This window comes from Gavia stellata, chromosome 1 (genome assembly GCF_030936135.1).
Source record: "Gavia stellata isolate bGavSte3 chromosome 1, bGavSte3.hap2, whole genome shotgun sequence".
In the NCBI taxonomy this organism is placed as follows: Eukaryota; Metazoa; Chordata; class Aves; order Gaviiformes; family Gaviidae; genus Gavia; species Gavia stellata.
The window spans coordinates 73,739,941-73,756,939 of NC_082594.1; the positions used below are offsets into that span (position 1 = coordinate 73,739,941).

General features: G+C 42.0%; 2 protein-coding genes across 2 annotated transcripts in view; one reads left to right on the forward strand and one right to left on the reverse strand.

Moving 5' to 3' along the window:
• The window catches only part of GABRB3 (gamma-aminobutyric acid type A receptor subunit beta3), a 202,031-nt gene that overhangs the window by 179,350 nt on the left and 5,682 nt on the right, over positions 1 to 16,999 (reverse strand). The gene's annotated exons all lie outside the window — the stretch shown is intronic.
• Positions 1 to 16,999, forward strand: part of GABRA5 (gamma-aminobutyric acid type A receptor subunit alpha5) — a 56,512-nt gene that overhangs the window by 26,706 nt on the left and 12,807 nt on the right. The window contains exon 5 of the mRNA XM_059820976.1: positions 1,980 to 2,062. Coding sequence (XP_059676959.1) covers positions 1,980 to 2,062 — 83 coding nt within the window. The remainder of the gene's footprint in view (positions 1 to 1,979; positions 2,063 to 16,999) is intronic.

Sequence of the window (16,999 nt, forward strand, 5' to 3'; positions counted from 1 at the left end):
GATGGACTGCAGTAGAACACGTCAGCTTTCTTATGGCACTTGGAGCAAGGTTTCTGAATTTATCAAGAAAATTAAATTTGCAATACTTAGTACAGAAAATATCATGATGCACTGGAGGGATCGCAGCCTTGCTTTAAAGTACCCATTAGAGTGATTTTTCTGAGAAGGATGCAAATTCTGGACGGGATGCTACTAGAACCAGCTTGTTAAATTCATCCATGTAACACTCTCAGTGACTGTGGCTTTGCTGGCTTTGGTGTCCAAGGGCAGTCTCCACTGCAGGCAACTCTGTATTTTAGTGATTTTAAAATTGCTTTTTCAAAAATAAAGTCCATGAACAGTTTTGTCTAAGGGCAGGCATCTCAGGCCTCAGCCATTTCTTTTCTATATTGTAGACTTCCTGTCTGTTCTTACCAAATGATACATTATCTCTGTTCTGAACAGGATTTTTTTTTCTTTGCTTTATATGTTGTATTTTCTTTACATTTTCTACCGCCGTTTGGAGCTGTTTCCCCCAATCTGTTGTCCGTGTAGGTGCAGTGCCCCAGCAACGCATCATTGTGTTGTGTGTTGTATTGAATCGGACTGGCTGAACACTGTGCAGATTAGGCTGGACAGATTGTTACTCTTTACGATCCCTTTGGATAGAAGTTCTTGTAGCAAGAATACTCACTTTGTTGTGCTGTTACGAAGCAGTGAGTATATATAGCCGGGAGTATGGCTACATGCAGCTGTTGTGGTAGGGAAGGGTACTTTTGCATTCTGGTAGTAGGGTGTTGCGGATTTCTTTGCAGATTTTTGCCCCCCAAACAGCAGTTTGGTGAGGAACCAGGCTGCCCTCCAGCAGAGCCCTGCATCACCCCAGCACCAGGCAGTCTGTGAGGCTTTGAGTGTCTCTGGTTTGTTGCCTCTGAGGCAGAATAGCGGCATAAAATGAGAAAGCCATAAGGGTATTCATAATGTAAAATGAGATTTGCATTCTCACTATCCCGAGCAAACCATCTGTATTATGCAAATATCAAAATGGCTTAATCAAAACCAGGTTCTTATTGTGCTGTGTGCTGCGTGCATCTAGAAAAGTAAGCTTTGGCTCTCTTGATATATTCAGTATATTTGATATCAATGTAACAGCTATTGCACTGCTCAGAAATTTACCTTAGACTTTTGTGTTCAGCTTGATCTGTCAGTCATACAGAACATCCATAGGATATGTCTATATTTTTCTAAGAGTTTTTCCTTCCCTACCTGTATGTCCACTATAGCTCAAGAATTTCCATATAGTGGCAGAGCGGTCCAGTATAGAATTGTTTCCCCAGGCAATACACTGGGGAAGATGATCGTGGTGGTTTTTCCTGATAAGGTGCCCAGGTAATTCACAATTGGAATGCCCCGATACCATGTGATTTCCACAAAAACTAACTGTAGTGCTATATGAAGTCATATATGTATAGATAGGTAGAGATATAGATATGTAATTTATTTTATAGACAACTTTTTACATAGATATAAATACTAATTTTATATACTTTTATTTATTTATAAATATTTATTTTTATGTATTTAAATAGTTACAGCTATATATAAAGTCAATGCTTCTTGATGTCTGTAACCGTGCTATACTCAGGAGTCAAATTCCTAGTCCAGTTCCATATCTACAGAAAGCAGATAAGAATAAGGTGCATGGCAGAAGCTCCAGCACAGGAGTTCCTTCACGTACTAACAAGATCTTACTGAAACAGCTCACATCATAAATAAAATCAGTTCAAGTGTCTCAGTGTTACCAGATAAGGCCTATAGCACGCACAGTGGTCCACCTGGCTTATCTCACATTCAGTCTAACAGGGGGTTTCTGTGATTTCAGCAGGAGTGAGGAGCCTTCAGGAAAAGCTTGCTTGTGTCAGCACTCATGTATTGCGGTGAGAAGCCTAAAGGGAAGGCGCTGAAAAAAAATGCTGTGTTTTCTTTTTACTCCCCCACAGATTGACCATCTCTGCTGAATGTCCCATGCAGCTTGAAGATTTCCCCATGGATGCACATGCTTGCCCATTAAAATTTGGAAGCTGTAAGTTGTCTTCTGAAATAAGAACTGGAAAAATCCATTGTTATCTGGCTTTTCACGTTCAGCCATGTCTTGTATGAATTGTTCCCACTTCCCCCCCTCCCTTTTTAACATTGCTCATTAGCACCCCCAGTCTGCCACCCCTGCTGCTACCTTGCTGCTCGTTTTCCCTGAGTGTGCTTTATCTGGCACTGCTGCTTTTCAGCTCATGCTTGCATGCGCCGTGATAAATGGTGGGCTGATGGGTGATATGCCTTATACATCCACATCAAGCACAACAGCCACTGTTAGATGGAGTAGTAGACGCAGACACCTAAGTTGAGAACGTGGTTTTACATTTGTAGAAAAATGGAGCTTTCATTGGACAATATCAGATTGATGTGCTATTGTGGTACTTACGTGAGTCAGACTGCAGTGCAATATCTACATGGCATATATTAAAAGAGATCTAGAATATTAAAAGAGGAAATATCTTTCCATTTGGCTTTAATAAATCCAGTCCTGTATCTTGTTACATGATGCTGCATACACATGTATTTGTATATATGCACACATTATTCTAAACTGTATGCTGAACAATGATTTTTCCCCAATTCCAAGCCCCTAATCCACCACACTGCTGCCTTGCCAGAAGCTTACTTTAAAAATAACCTCAGGGGATCAGATGGTTATATTTATATACAGAACTCTTAATTAAAGTACAGATGAGGCTACTACAGTAGAAATTTTTTTATTTCAGTAATCAAATCAGAGGTTCCAGGTGCAATCAGTGTCTCTAAAGACTTTTGAAAATTACCAGGCAAGGCATTTTGCCTGAAGCCACCTAACTTCAGCATTTTTCAATGTTTTTTCAGTCATATCAATTTAGAGTCACTAATCCTAGCAAGATTAAGCTTTGCCTTTATCATCTGTATCTGCCCTGGTTTAATACCGGCTATGCATTGTCTTCGAGTGATCATACTAAGAAGTAAAAACACTGTTTACAGTAACGATTACCAAATTACCAAACTTAAGATGAACTGATTTCCCTTCCCTCTTCCAATCCAGGTAGACCCAGTTTCATCTGAATAGCCACCAATATTTTACAAGGTCACTGCAGGTTCAAGTGTGTCCATTTACTTCAGCAACATCAATTTACAGCAAAGCCAATATAAATCTGAAGGTCCATACACCTTTACACTCAGTTTAAAAAATTATATGCAAACCATCTATTTCATTCCAAACTTAAAAATGAGAAAACATCTCACAGGAAAATGTCATTATTTGTATGCAAGGTTAAACAAAAGCTACTGGAAAGAATTAAGGTGAAAAAGAAAAATAAGTTGTCCTCCCTGGTATTACATATTCTTCAGGGTATCGATAGATAAAGTTGAAGTCACATGTGTTGGTCTCTAGTGAAGACTATAGAACTGGGATGTTGAGCAGTTTTATGAAATCTTGCAAAATATGCAATATAAAAATAAAAGATAAATATTTAAACAAAGGGCCTGATGCATCAGAGATCTGAAGCTCAATCTTAAAGTTAAATGGATGCTTCAATGCATTAGTAGACTAGGTGCAGTAAGGTACAGGTTCTAACTCTCCATATAGTAAGACAAAAAAAACCCCCAACCCAAACATGCAAATGGAGGAGATAACGTAACTAGATAAGCCACAAACACTTAGAAGGAGCACAGTCTTTAACAGCATTGAAAAAACCCCAACAATCTGTCTGAATGCAATTATATGTTCTGCTTGTGCCAAATATGTTACGTATTTATCACCTATTAGCACACAGGTGATTTTAACCCAGGGGAAAACCAACACTGAAAAGTCGTATTTTAGACATGTGAGGGCTGAATACAGTTTTAGTTCACGCTCCTTGCCATGCTCAGTATACAATCCTAGAGTATATTTTATAAGCTACCACAAGTCACCTTTAAGTTCTTCCACAGTGTATAGACATGGAGCTATTTGGCCTGTGCTCATCCACACCTGTAGCCTCTGCAGTAAATGAAGGTATAGGGATAAGCTATAGACAATCTTTCAGCCTTGGGAATATCTATATTACTGATCTGACAGCTCATTAGTAATTTATTGTGATTTAACATGCAGATGTTTGCACAAGTAGCAGCCAGTAAGTCAGGGTTTATTGAATTAGCCCAGATGTATTTTAGGAGAATACAGTATTTATTCCCTATTTACAGCAATACGGGTTTGCATTAAGTCATCTTCAGGCTTGCAACAAGACAAAGCCTACAGGGGTATATTGTACACAAGCACATGCCCTTTCTGCTTTAGCTTTCCTCCCTGTCTTTCCCCAAAGGGTTTATTTTTAATGGTCTTCTTTCCAAGAAGGATTTTTAAAAGCCTCAAGGAATAGCATCAAGGTAAATGTTAAACCCATTAGCAACAGAGCTGGGAGGGTGGAGAAGAGACAAGTGCTAACTGGTCAGAGGGTGGAGAGAGCAGGGCAGCGAAACAAAGCAGCTGGTGCACGGCCGGATCGGCAGCAGAAGGGATGCCAAGAAGCGATCGGTGCCGCATCAGAGGCAGGAGCGGGTTATTATTTTTCTGGCTGCGTGAGCATTCACTGCACTTGCTATAATTCAGCAAGCAAAAGAGAAAAAGCCCTGACATTTCCTTCAGTAATAAAGAGAAGGAATGTTAATCTTGCTCACAGAAATAAAGGTAAATGCTGAATTCTTATGTCCTGTTTGACTGGTTTCTAGCTGTATTAGAATTGTGGGAGGTTTTACGGGCCTAGGCAGCATTATATGTAGCAACAGAATATTCCGTAAAAATAATTAAAAGCAAGGTCAAATATGGGAAAAGGGATATTAATTTACATGTACACACCATGAGCCTAGATACCTGCCGGCAGTTCAAATACATGAGTAATACTTCCTAATGCCCTACGGCGTGTCATGAAAAGCTATGCTGGCTAGAGGCCAGAAGTTCAAGGACGGCTTCTAATGAACTGAACAGAGCCAGTTTTAGTTGTCCTCCTCTTACATACAATGCCCCAGTGCTCAGAGATGGCAAGATCAGTTGGGTCTGCTCCAGGAGGTGCGTGTGCACAGGTATTGTCCCTCCGGGCTTGCATCCCTGCGAGCGATAAGGCCACCTGTAGAAATCATCCTGCAGAAATCTCATTCAGAGGTACAAGGGAACCGGGGACGGTGCATGAGCTCAGGCTCTCAGGTCTCTGCAAACAGGCTCCACTCCCTTCAAACCAGGGGTGCTCAGTGGGGATGGCCGTGGCAGTCTGTTCATTACCTCATGGTAGCATGGGAAGGATGCTGATTTCTTCCATGACCGAGTCTAAAATAAACTTTCCGTTGCAGTTTTAGTGCTGACCTGTACTCTAAATAAATTTGCTGGTCAAACAGGATCTGATTAAATTTCCTGATGCCAGCCACAGTTTCACTAGCAGCGTCTTAACCGAAGAGATTCCTCCTTACCCCCAAGCTATTTCTGGTGTGGGGAGCAGGAATTAGGTAAGACAGCAAGGACATTAAAGCTAGGAAGCTTTAATGTTTCACCTCTTCCACTGATAGGCCTTAAGAGTACATTAGAAGTATCTTTTAGTACAGTTTCCAAACACCCATGTGTCACTGGGTAGGTAAACATCATTATCTCTAGGGCAGCTGAGGCAGAGAAGTTAATTGACTTTCCATAAGGTCACAGAGCAAATCAATGTCAGAAAAAGGATTAGACTCAACTTCTTTGGTAGGAGAGACAGATGTCTAATCCACTAGACCGTGAAGGCCTCTGCCCCGGCAACTGACTTAAGTCCTAAATCTCATCTTACTCATGCGTTAATTATATCAGTTTTACCTAGCTCACAGGGTTGCCCTGAAGATGAATTAGTTAATTGCTATTAGTGAACGTTAACCAGTGCTTTCACAATGTCAATGGGCGTGGTGCATGGTGCTGTGTGGTGTGGGTGGGTTGTTTTGGTGGGTTGTGGTGTATTTTGTGGTTTGTGGGTGGGTTGTTGGTTTTTTGTTTGCTTGTTTGGTTTTTTTTTTTTTTCTTTTTTTTTTTTTTTTATGGTTGGACTTGATGATCTTACAGGTCTTTTCCAACCTTAGTGATTCTGTGAGTCAAATACTGTAAGGCGGAGTCTATTTATGGCAACTGTTGCTTGAAGGCACAATGTCTGAGTACATGTAGTTATCAGATCTTATATTGTGGAACAGATAAATGCATGAATCTGCTGCCCACTAGTCACTTAGCTGCAAAAAACCTTACTATTTTTAGAGTAAGTCGAGAGTCTAATGAATATTCTGAAAATAATGAGATCCTCTAGCTCATGAGCAGGGGAAAACCAGGCCTGGCATTTATTCCCAATGAATTTAATTTGGCCACGTAGATGTTGAAGGTTGATCATCACCGTAGATCAAAAAGGGAATTTTCTGACTGTTTGTGAGAAAACAGCACTAGGTAAAATTTGTAGCGTGTGAAGGAAGTAGTTCATATGGTTGTGGACATCTTCCTTTTTAACAGCTCAAACTGAGTCATGGTGTCTGCTGTGGTCCTTGATAAGGGAAAGTGCCCAGGCTATTTCTGTAGCAGGAGGCATGCCCAAATTATTTTCCTCTAAGAAGGCTGGTGAAGTCAGAGTAACGAGGAGATAGTAACTTCAGCTGTATCCCAGGATTTTATTGCAACACCTAACATTAAGGCACTCACTCTTCACCAACTACCCATGCGCCTACAGCTGCTGAGAGATTTCTCCAAAAAAAGTATTTTAAGAAAATTCCTCTGATGGTGGAGTTTCTCTAGAATGCTGAGAATTAGCTAAGATAGCAGTGAGGTGAAGGCACCTACAGTGGGTTTCTTGATTTTGTGCTTCCCCAAATTAGCACCTGTGAAGCTGCAGGAGAACTGCAGGTGGGGAGGGAGAACTTCAAAACAGAGTCCCTCCAGACAGACTCTAACTCTAGTTTAGTAAAATGTGGTAAAGAATGTATTCAGCCTCTCAAAAATTGTGGGTAAAAGTCTTGTGTAACAATATACTTAAACTAATAATAAATAAAGACAAATGTTAATTTTAGGAGACTGAAAAAGGGAAATGGCTCTTCGGTAGGTTTTTCTGGGTTGCTCCCAGGGAGAGCTGGAACTGCAGTCTCAGATGTAGACGCAGAGCTTTTCTGTTACTCGTCTCTATCAGCTGGCCAGAAGAGGCTCCTGAGTCCATTCCTGAGGGCAGAGACAGGCAGCATGGCTTCTTGACTCTGCTGGAAAGTGTTAGAGCCTTCTTTACGAAAGGCACATAGAGAGAGCCAGGGAGGTTCTCTGTGAAATGCGGAGCAACCAAGTTCAAGATTAAGTTGTGATTTTGCAATTTGAGGCAAAAGCCAGTTAATATAGAAATGATAGGTTTGGCCTATCAGAAGCTTTCTTTGAGTCAAGGGAGGCTTGCTGCTCGCTCGTGAAACGTCTTCTCTTACATTTTCCTAAGGTTTACCACTGCTTACTTAGACACCTGCATCGCAATGAACATCTGAATGACTAAAATAAGGTGAAGCTGGGTGAATACTAAAATTCAATATTTCTAAGACGTTTGATATATTTCTCTGCTCACTCCTCCTGCCCCGTGTTACCACCAGTTACCAACCACCACTTTGGTTGGAATTCTTCTGCCCTAATTTTTAGCTGTTTAGAAGCTAGGTCTCCGGACATGCTGAAAGAGGTGCTTGTGGCAGCATCAGACAGGTAGTCTTAGACAACTAGCTTGGAGCAGGGGTGTAATTTTACTTAAGTTTAGCTAGTAAAGCATAGGCATCTAGCCTGAATTAATGTTCCGTACAACCCTTAGAATGAGTGGAGGAGGTGGAGACCACCTAACAGTATTTGTTAATTGCGTTTAGTTTCCTTGAAATCATGGACACATGACTAGTCATGGGGCTGCATTGTTTAAAAAATTAAATCTTTTAGTTCAGAAGTCCTTAATACACAGAATCCTGACTGAAACACACTCACAAAATCATAGGGGATTCACTAGAGCCATGAGGCTCCCCTAGACTCCCGCAGATCTGCTGAGGCTCTTACCTGTTCTGGGATGTGGAAATGCTCTGCTGCAGAATGAGCAGGGTGGTTGGGCCCATATCAAAAGCCTTGCATTGACAGCAAAGCCTTGGAAAATGGATGGGATGGATCTGTGACAATTTTAGATAGACAAATATGTCACAGATAGTTATCTAGACTCCCTTTATGGCCACTGAAAGGAAATAAGTTCTTCTGTAGTACGGTTCATTAGAACTATTTTGGTAACTGCCTAAGGATGAGATGAATCATATTTTAGAATCTTCTATTTTTCTGCAATACTAGCTCAGATGTAGATGAGTATATTGTACCCTGGTCAGAGTAACTCAGAAGTCCATTTTTCTGTACATTGCTAGCTCAGAAATACATACTTCTGTTGTACTTTGTCAGAAGAAACAGTCACTGCTGTTGATTAGTTCAGTTACTTATGTTGGTGGCAAGCTTTTGTATCTCTCCTAGGTACTATTTTAGCTATTTCTGCTGGAAGTCCTATTTTTCAAAGGATCTTAATAAAATTCAATAGGACTCTTCAATATAGAGACAACGTTACTATTTCTGCAAGAATCTTGTATGAGCTGTGCTGTTCCTCCTGCACTGAGTGGAGTGGGTTATACCAATAGATACTTAAGCCTTCTCACAGGTAGTGCAACATAGCCTGTACTCATTTCAGATATGCATCTATAGCAATATGGACACCTCTTTAGCTGGTATTTTGAGCAGTCAGTGCTGTCAGCAGCTTCATCCTTCCATTGAGCCCCACAGTCAGCATGGAGCAATGCAGCCTGGAACTCCCAAAGGGCAGGAGATTCAACAAGTGTGGTGCATAAAAGAAAATACTGTAATATTCAAGTATTTTGGAGATCTAGGAAGCTTTCTTAACAGGAATCTACTTAGAAATTAAAATGTAGGGTCCTGGGCCTGGACTGTGTGGTGCAGGTTTCTGCAGCAGCTATTGTTACGGGACCCCAGTCTGCATCAGAACTTGCAAATGAATACAGACCTAACTTCTCACTTGTCTGCTAGGTTTTCCATGGAAGTGATACCCTTTAGTGTGACAAAAGGGCCCTTTCTAAAAGCTCCCTAAAATTATCAGATGTCAGTTTTTCTTCACCCATCACAATGACACACATTCAGAACTTTCCAGAAAAGGCTGGAGAAACTGAGCTCGTATCCTCTTTAAGCGTTTGCAGTCACTGTTGCTAATTAACTTTTCAAAGACTTTGTCACATATACGTGGTTACTGTTTGCACGGAGATAATTTTAAAAATACCTTAAAAACGCGGCGTTTGCTACAGTCCAGTCCTCTGGGTGTGTGATTGCTTCCCTGTGAAACACTGCCCAGCTCTGGGTCTGTCACTTCCTACTTCTGGTCACCCCGTTTAGAAGCCAGTGGGGTTTTCCCCCTTGGGTTCATAACAGAGCGAAAAAGGGAAGTCAGAACAATTGCTCGCACAGGGCATTTGCCACGTGATCCGAAAAAGCTGTTGTCTTCCCCATCCGTCTCGCAGCCAGCGCTGACCCCAGGCTGGAAGCTCTGCTGACGTGCAGCAGCTGAGGGCTTGGCTCCCCACCAGCCCGGAGCAGCCGCCGCGCAGGCAGGATCGCCTTTAATGAAACCCTTTTCTTTATCCATAAGGAGTGCTTCCCAGGGGCGCCGGCGGCAGCTTTTGTGGCAGCTGCAGAGAGCCCCTTGAGCAGCCGTGGCTGAAAGGCTGCGTGCCGCCTGCCCAGGGAGCAGCCTCCTCATCAGGAGGTGGCCCACACGCATCAGGACTTTCAGCCCGGAAAAGCTGGACCGGCGGCATTCTCGAGCTCAAGGAAAGAAAAGTTCAGGCAGGGGAAGGAATTGATGTAGAGATGCTCAGCGGTGTTTTTTTAATCTCGCCTGAAAGAGGTCTAGACACGGTTGTGGCAGAGTGGCGTGGAGATCCAGGTGCTTTGCTGATGGTACAAACATCAGCAAGTGTTTCCCGCTCTGGAGATTTCAGCCTAAATTTAAAGGCTGCACAACTGCCTGATTACAGGACAACAGTGATTCAATTTGAGTCGTCAGGAGTGGAAAAGAACATGCAGAGACTCTGTGCTTAATGTGCTTAAGCTTTCAAATGACCCTTGGGTGCAAACCTGCAAAGACATTGCTGGGCCCATAATGCCCCAAAAGGCACAGCGAGGGCTTACAATTGCCAGCCATGGATCATGGGTTTATGCCACTGGTAGATGGGATATTATTTGTAAATGGGACAAATGGGTAAATACTGCTCCACTGCTTTACAAGCCAGGTTTTTAATGGGTGTTATTTTCTAAGGTGGCTGTTTCCATGGCTTGTAAGCATTTCATAAACATTTCTGAAATCGTTCTCATGATGCTGGTGTGAGGTTGGTAGGTCTCTGCCGCCTGCATTTTGCAGGTGGGGCTAAAGGAGGCAAAGAGCAATTACAGTCACTTCTGAGCAAAGATAGAGTCGTTCATTACCTGCCTTTATTGCCTCTGTTGTTATGGGTCCCTAGGTTCAATTAGACCCTCCCAGAGCTACTGCAGTACATTAATGACAAAATGACTTGCCTAGGGTTCTTTTGCAGGGGGAGAAGCTGCAGGACACTGCTGAAACTTGGATTTCAGTTTCCAGTCTAGCAGCTCCTTCATCAGACACCTCAGTCTCTGGTGGGCCAGGGACTCCTCCCTCTTCATTGCCGGATCCCGCGTTAACCTCCTCCCCTACGCAGAAAGCCAAGTTAGCCCAGGCTGTGATCTAGCACTGCTGCAGTCCCAGCTCAGCAATCTCCTTCAAAGGAAACAATTGTTTCATGTTGTCTTCCATGAAGAAACATGAGGGAAGGAGGAGTGGGAAGAAGGAAAGCCTGAAGAGCCTTCTGTTTTTCCCCCGTTCCCACATCATATCCACTGAAAGTCTCCTCACGGCCAGCCTGTGCTAGCAGCTAGCCGTTTCGCTGAAAGCATCCCAGCGGTAAATCTGTCAGCAAAGCTGGGATTCCTCCCTCCTAAATTTATATTTCTGCAGAGTAAATATATACTGCTGAGCTGATCACTCTCACCCTTTTATAGTCAGGGGAGAGAAGTAGATATTTTTAGGCTCAGGTTAATCTCCTTCTAAAGCAGATGACTAAAATAGGTCAGCTGATGGCTGTAGATAAGGAGATGTTTTACTTGTGCTCAGGGAAGATGAGACCGTGCGCACCTTTGGGCCTGGGTCTCCGTGACTGGAAGGGGCTGGTTCCCAAAGGGGGGACATGCACCTGCCTGAGTGCTGTGGCAGGCAGCGGGCAGCGGGTGAAATGGCAGTGCCGCTGGTAAGCAACGGCTCACCTCAGAGAGGCTCCTTGTATCCATCACCGAGGTTGGGCAGTTTGAACCGACAGCCTCCCGAGGTTTTGTCCCCTTCTCTTAAATACGGGGCTGAACTGCATCCCATTGCAGGAGTCTATAATCTGGCTTCTGAGTTTTAGATGACTGCATCTCTGGGGTAAGGAATAAGTGCTAGTGATTGCAATCTCAGAGCAGTATTGAAGTGTTTGAATAATAATATTTGAGCCTGCTAACTTTACATACCTATTGGTTACGCATTCGCACAGTGTTATGAATGTAGCAGTACTTCTGAGATTTGTAAATGTCTGCATTAACAACGGACTGGTTTCAGAAACAAAGGTATATATTTATTTCTGCAAGTAGTCCCAATAACTCTTGCTGGTTTCAGGTCATACTGATTTATAGGTTAGGATGCTTTGAATGGTAAGCTCAGCAGACAGGCTAACTATGATGGGTGAGTTCCTGGTGCCACTCAGGTGGGTGGGAAGAACATCTGTTGATTACAATGAGGTCACAGTTTCATTCCGTGATGTTAGATGTGGCCAAAAATACCATGTTTGTGAAGGGGCACTCCACAACAAGATCAAATGGAGTATTTTCTAAAATTCACTCCACATTTCTCAAAAGAAACTCCAGTGATACTCCTGGAGAGCTGATTGCCTTAGCTTTGCTGATATTAAGAGGCAGCTTGCAAAATGAGTGGATCACTGCAATCAAGATTGCTTAGAGAGTAAGGTACTATGCAAAGTGAGTAATGGTGTAGGTCACGCTTTGGAGGATACTTTTGTTTGCCTTGCAAAAAGTAAATTAAATCTCTAACATCTTCCTCATGACCATGCTGTTTTTTCTGATGAAGCAGTTAATATAGTTGCTTAATATTGTGATGGCAAATTCAAAGTTCATTAAATGTTAGTACGGCACTCAAACTGGCCGACTGCTTTGGAATTACCATATGCCTGGACTACAAAGACCTACATAAGGTCAGGAAGGTCTCAGGATATTTAAAATTTTTAAATGTCATCCCAGCACATCCTACTGCTCTGTTGCTCTAGTCCTCTTGCAACGGATATTTATACTGGCCGTAACAGAAAAAGAATAAAGCAGCAAAGGCTGGAATACCAGATTTTGACTGGTTTCATAGGAAAAGCAATTGTGTAGCCACCATTACATGTGGTGTAAAATCAATTCTCAGATTAGTTCTATATCGAGACAGCTGCCACTAAATCTGAAAATAAAGCAAGAAGCTATTTATAAATACTGACTGCAATGAGAGGAAGAAATGGGAAGAGATGAAAAAAGGAAGGCATCACCTACTCCGTAACGTCAGCTTTCAGATGAGAGCAGGGACTGTGGGAAGATGACCTGGTGCTGCCTGGTGCCTCGGAGCACCTGGATGTGTAGCATCCCCACAGCAGACCCTGTTTAGTCATCCCTTTCTGTCAGCTCGTGGCAGGCATCCCACAACAACGGGTGGCATGGTTTAGTTGTCTAAACCTGCATGTCTGTTGCCGTTTGAGGTGCTCCAGGCTGCCCAATGGGAAAATCTTCTTTGCCATTTTTTTTCTCTTTTTCTGAGTGGAGCCTGAGGACCTGCTATCCCAGAACACACAGCTCAATTTGGTGTGCAGTGCCTGGTTTTTAATCCAGGTGCCTTTATTGTCAGATTTCACAGCAAGGAGTCAGTCCTAGTCATGGCAGTCCTGGTGCCTGGGGAATAGATGCGCCACTCTGATTGCTCCCCCGTGGCTGCTTGGGTGAGCAGGATGGGGCAAGGAAGAGCTGATGCTGTCATCAGTGATACTGCCTGCGTGGTGGCAAATATGCACACCTCTTTAAGGGGCATTGCTCAAAGTGCCATGCTGTCTCCACAATCATCCTTGAGAGACATTCTGTATTACTCTGCACAGCTCCTAGCTCTTCTTAAATGGTGTAATAGCATCCTTTGAAGGTACTGTGTCTGAGTGAATTATCAGGACAACTGTTCATTAGTATGTGTGTTACATTCATCATTGGCATGACTGTGATTTAGTGTACCACCTTGCAAATAGTCAATTTATTGTATTAAAGCAGTCAGCAGCCTTGCCTATACCAATCATGAATCACACATCCAAAATCACAAAGTTTCTTTCAGGCAAAATCATAAGGTGGGTTTTTTTTTTTTTCCCTTTGCTTTATATTTTTGAGCTCTAAGTCAGGTCACATTTAGAGTTTTCCCCCATAAAGCAGGGGAAATCTAAAATTAAGCAGGACCTTCCACCTGTCACTTGTTTTGAAATGGCTTTTACAAAACTATGTGTCTCAAAATTAATTTCCCAGGCATCTTCAGTGCTGTATGTCTCACCGCCTCGTGGGGACAGTCTGTACTTCCGTTTCATTTCCAAACCATAGACACTTCTATCACACTCCTATTCCCACCTTTTCCTCAGGTGACTTATAAATTACATTCTGAAACAGAGTCATTTTGACCTAACTTAGGGCTTTTTTTTTTTTTTTTTTTGTGATGATCAGTGTAGTATATTAGAGTTGCCTAGTAATGAAGTCTCTTGAGACCTGTCTGGCACATTTTTCAGAACATCCTATTCTATTGCCTGCAAGATGTGACAACAAGATCAAATAAAACTCTGTATTGGGAAAGCATATAAAATACTGCGTATGTTATCAAATTATATTTTTATTGTAACTTCAGGAAGGACAGAAACGATCATTTTAGTAAGGCTAGACTTCCTACTGCCCATTTCACATCAAGGGTGTCCTATTGTCTTTTGTCATCAGTTTTCATGCAAGAATTGTTTCAAGTCCGTGAATAATTTCTTCCTTGGATGTTGTCTGTTGTCCCATCTAGATGATACTGTGCATTTCAAAAACATTTCATTCTGAACATTTCATTTCTACTTGCACTGTGTCCCACTCTGAGTTCCCCAGTACAAGAAAAATATGGACTATGTGTAGCGAGTCCAGCACAGGGCCACAAAAATCATTTAAAGACTGGAGCATCTTTCATATGAGAAGAGGCTGAGAGAGCTGGGACTATTCAGCCTGGAGAAAAGAAGGCTCAGGGGGACCTAATCTCTCTGTATGGAGGGAAAGAAGAAGAGGGAGCCAGGCTCCGCTCAGTGGTGGCCAGTGACAGGACAAGAGGCAATGAGCACACATTAAACAACATTAAATTCCATCTGAACATGAGAAAAAATGTTTTTATTGTGAAGGAGACCAAGCACTGGAACAGGTTGTGTGGGAGATTGTGAAGTCTCCATCCATGGACATATTCAAAACCTGACTGGACATGGTCCTGGAAAAACTGCTTTTGGTGTCCCTGCTTGAGCAGGGGGTGGGACTGGATGATCTCCAGAGATGCCTTCCAGCCCTAACAATTCTGTGATTCTGTGTGATGCAAATTTGTAACCCCATATATTTGTACACATTACACTTCTTGTCCGTGGCACATATTTAAAATTGTACATGCTGTTTATCCATGTGCTGTAAGCTCATGCCAGTTTAAATGATCAGTCTTAATTCTGATTATTTCAGGTCCCTAGTGTAATTTCCATGACCCTCAAATTCTCCCAAGAACAGCAGAATTCATCACACTATAGCAAAGTGTTCATTTTAGGCTCTTAATCATTGAATACGTGAATACATTTCTCTTAGTATTTAAATTGGTATTTTACTGTTATAAAAAGCTATTTCCCCTAAAACCCAGTCCATGCATATTTAGTACCATGTCTTGTTATTTTTGTATTTAAAATTACATTTTTACTAGAGCTCTTTTCCACTAGTTCTTCCTATAGACTGCTTTTATCTGTACATCGATGCATTCTTATCAACGCAATTTAATGGGAAATTCCAATTACAGAGCTCAAATCTAGCCTCAGTTGCATAGGTGCAACTGTTGACAGATGCTTTGTAAAGGGTTAAAAAGTATTTGTGCACAAACCAGAAGAAACCCATCCTGACTCTTAGAACTCAAGGTGGTACATGATGGCTTAGTAGCAGCACTGGTTTACTGCCTGCAGAAGTCTTTGAGAGGCTGTGAATCTGGATCTCTACTGAGTTGTCTAACAGCCTGAGTCAAATACATTAATGGATAGATAAGATAGATAGATATATATTTGTATGCATATTCAGATTGTAAGTAGAGCTTCTAAAAAAGCTGACAATTTATGCACATCTTTCACAATCAACAGGCTTTGATGGGGATTAGCAATACTCCCAAGATTAGGAAGTCTGGTGATCCTGTGGCATGTACTAAATATCATGATGATAAAGACTAAGACTGCAACTGCACAATTGTAATGATAGACAAAATAGAAAACAAGCCAAAAATCATCTTTCTACAGTACCTCTTTAAGTTAATTCAGCCTCCAACTAGTGTAATTCTGAAAGAAAAGTTCCAGCCATGGTTTATGGATAAACAGTTTATTTAATTGTGGAATGCAACTCAAGCATGCACACAGATTCCAAATTTCACAGGTTGCCTTTGCTTAATTATGCAGGAAATGCTTTTATGACTTCCTGTGAGGTCTGTCAAAGGGTTTGGGGGGTGTTTTGGAGAAAGATTCTTCTTTTCCTAAATTATTTTATGCCCTGTCTTGCAGATATGAAAATTTACTGACAGACATCAGTGTTGATTTTTTGTCATGGGTTATTGCTTCAAAAAATCAGTCCTAGAAATACATCTGGGTTGCATGGACTTGAAGTTTGGACTCAGCCATCCACATTTGGGTTTATTTGATTTAAGGAGCCAAGAAACACCTTTTTTTTTCCACTTCCCCCTCCTCCCCGAGATTATTCCAATGCAGAGGAGAAAGAAAGGTGAGAAGTGAGAGTGTCTGTGAGTAGCCACAGGTGCCCTGTGGTGGGGGTAGCGGCAAGAGAAGGCTCCCTGCTTGTGGGCTGCTTGGGGAACGCACAGGAGGATGCTTCACTGCTCATACTGTTTCATTCACAAATGAAAACAGGGAAAACAGGGCACCCCTCAATGCCAAGGTGAATGGCAGGGATCCTCCAGGTCTCACCAATTGGCTGCTCTGCTTTGTCAGACTCTGTCTTCGTGTATTTCCTTCCTTTGGCTGTGGTCACTCTCCTGCCCTCTTCACTGGTGTAAGAAAGACCATGTCATGCTTTCCTTGCCAGACATACAAGAGCAGGAAGAGGGTGGGAGAAGAGCAAGGGAGATCTTTACCGTTTTTATATTGTGTGGTGTGTGTTGGATGTTAAAATGTAGAAAAATGGATCTGCTCATCAATAAACAGATATGAGAAGAAATTACCTACTTCATCATCCTGGTAGGTGATAAGCCTGCAGCCATTTATCAAAAGTCCACTAGAAATAAATGTCTGTTGTCATTTTCTCACTTTTAATAACATTATACCTCTCTGTAATTTTAGCTGTCTATCTCAACTGCTACCTTTTTTCTTTTCTTATTTTTTTCTTTTTGAAAGAGTGAGCTTAGAAGAGAAAGAATAATTTAATGAGGCTTCCTCCTTTCTTTGGCAAGCCAGCACAATGATTGTAAAGAATGCCAAATGAATTATTTGGATTCATAAAAACAGAAGAAGCCCACTTGCTTAAAGTAGAATAAAC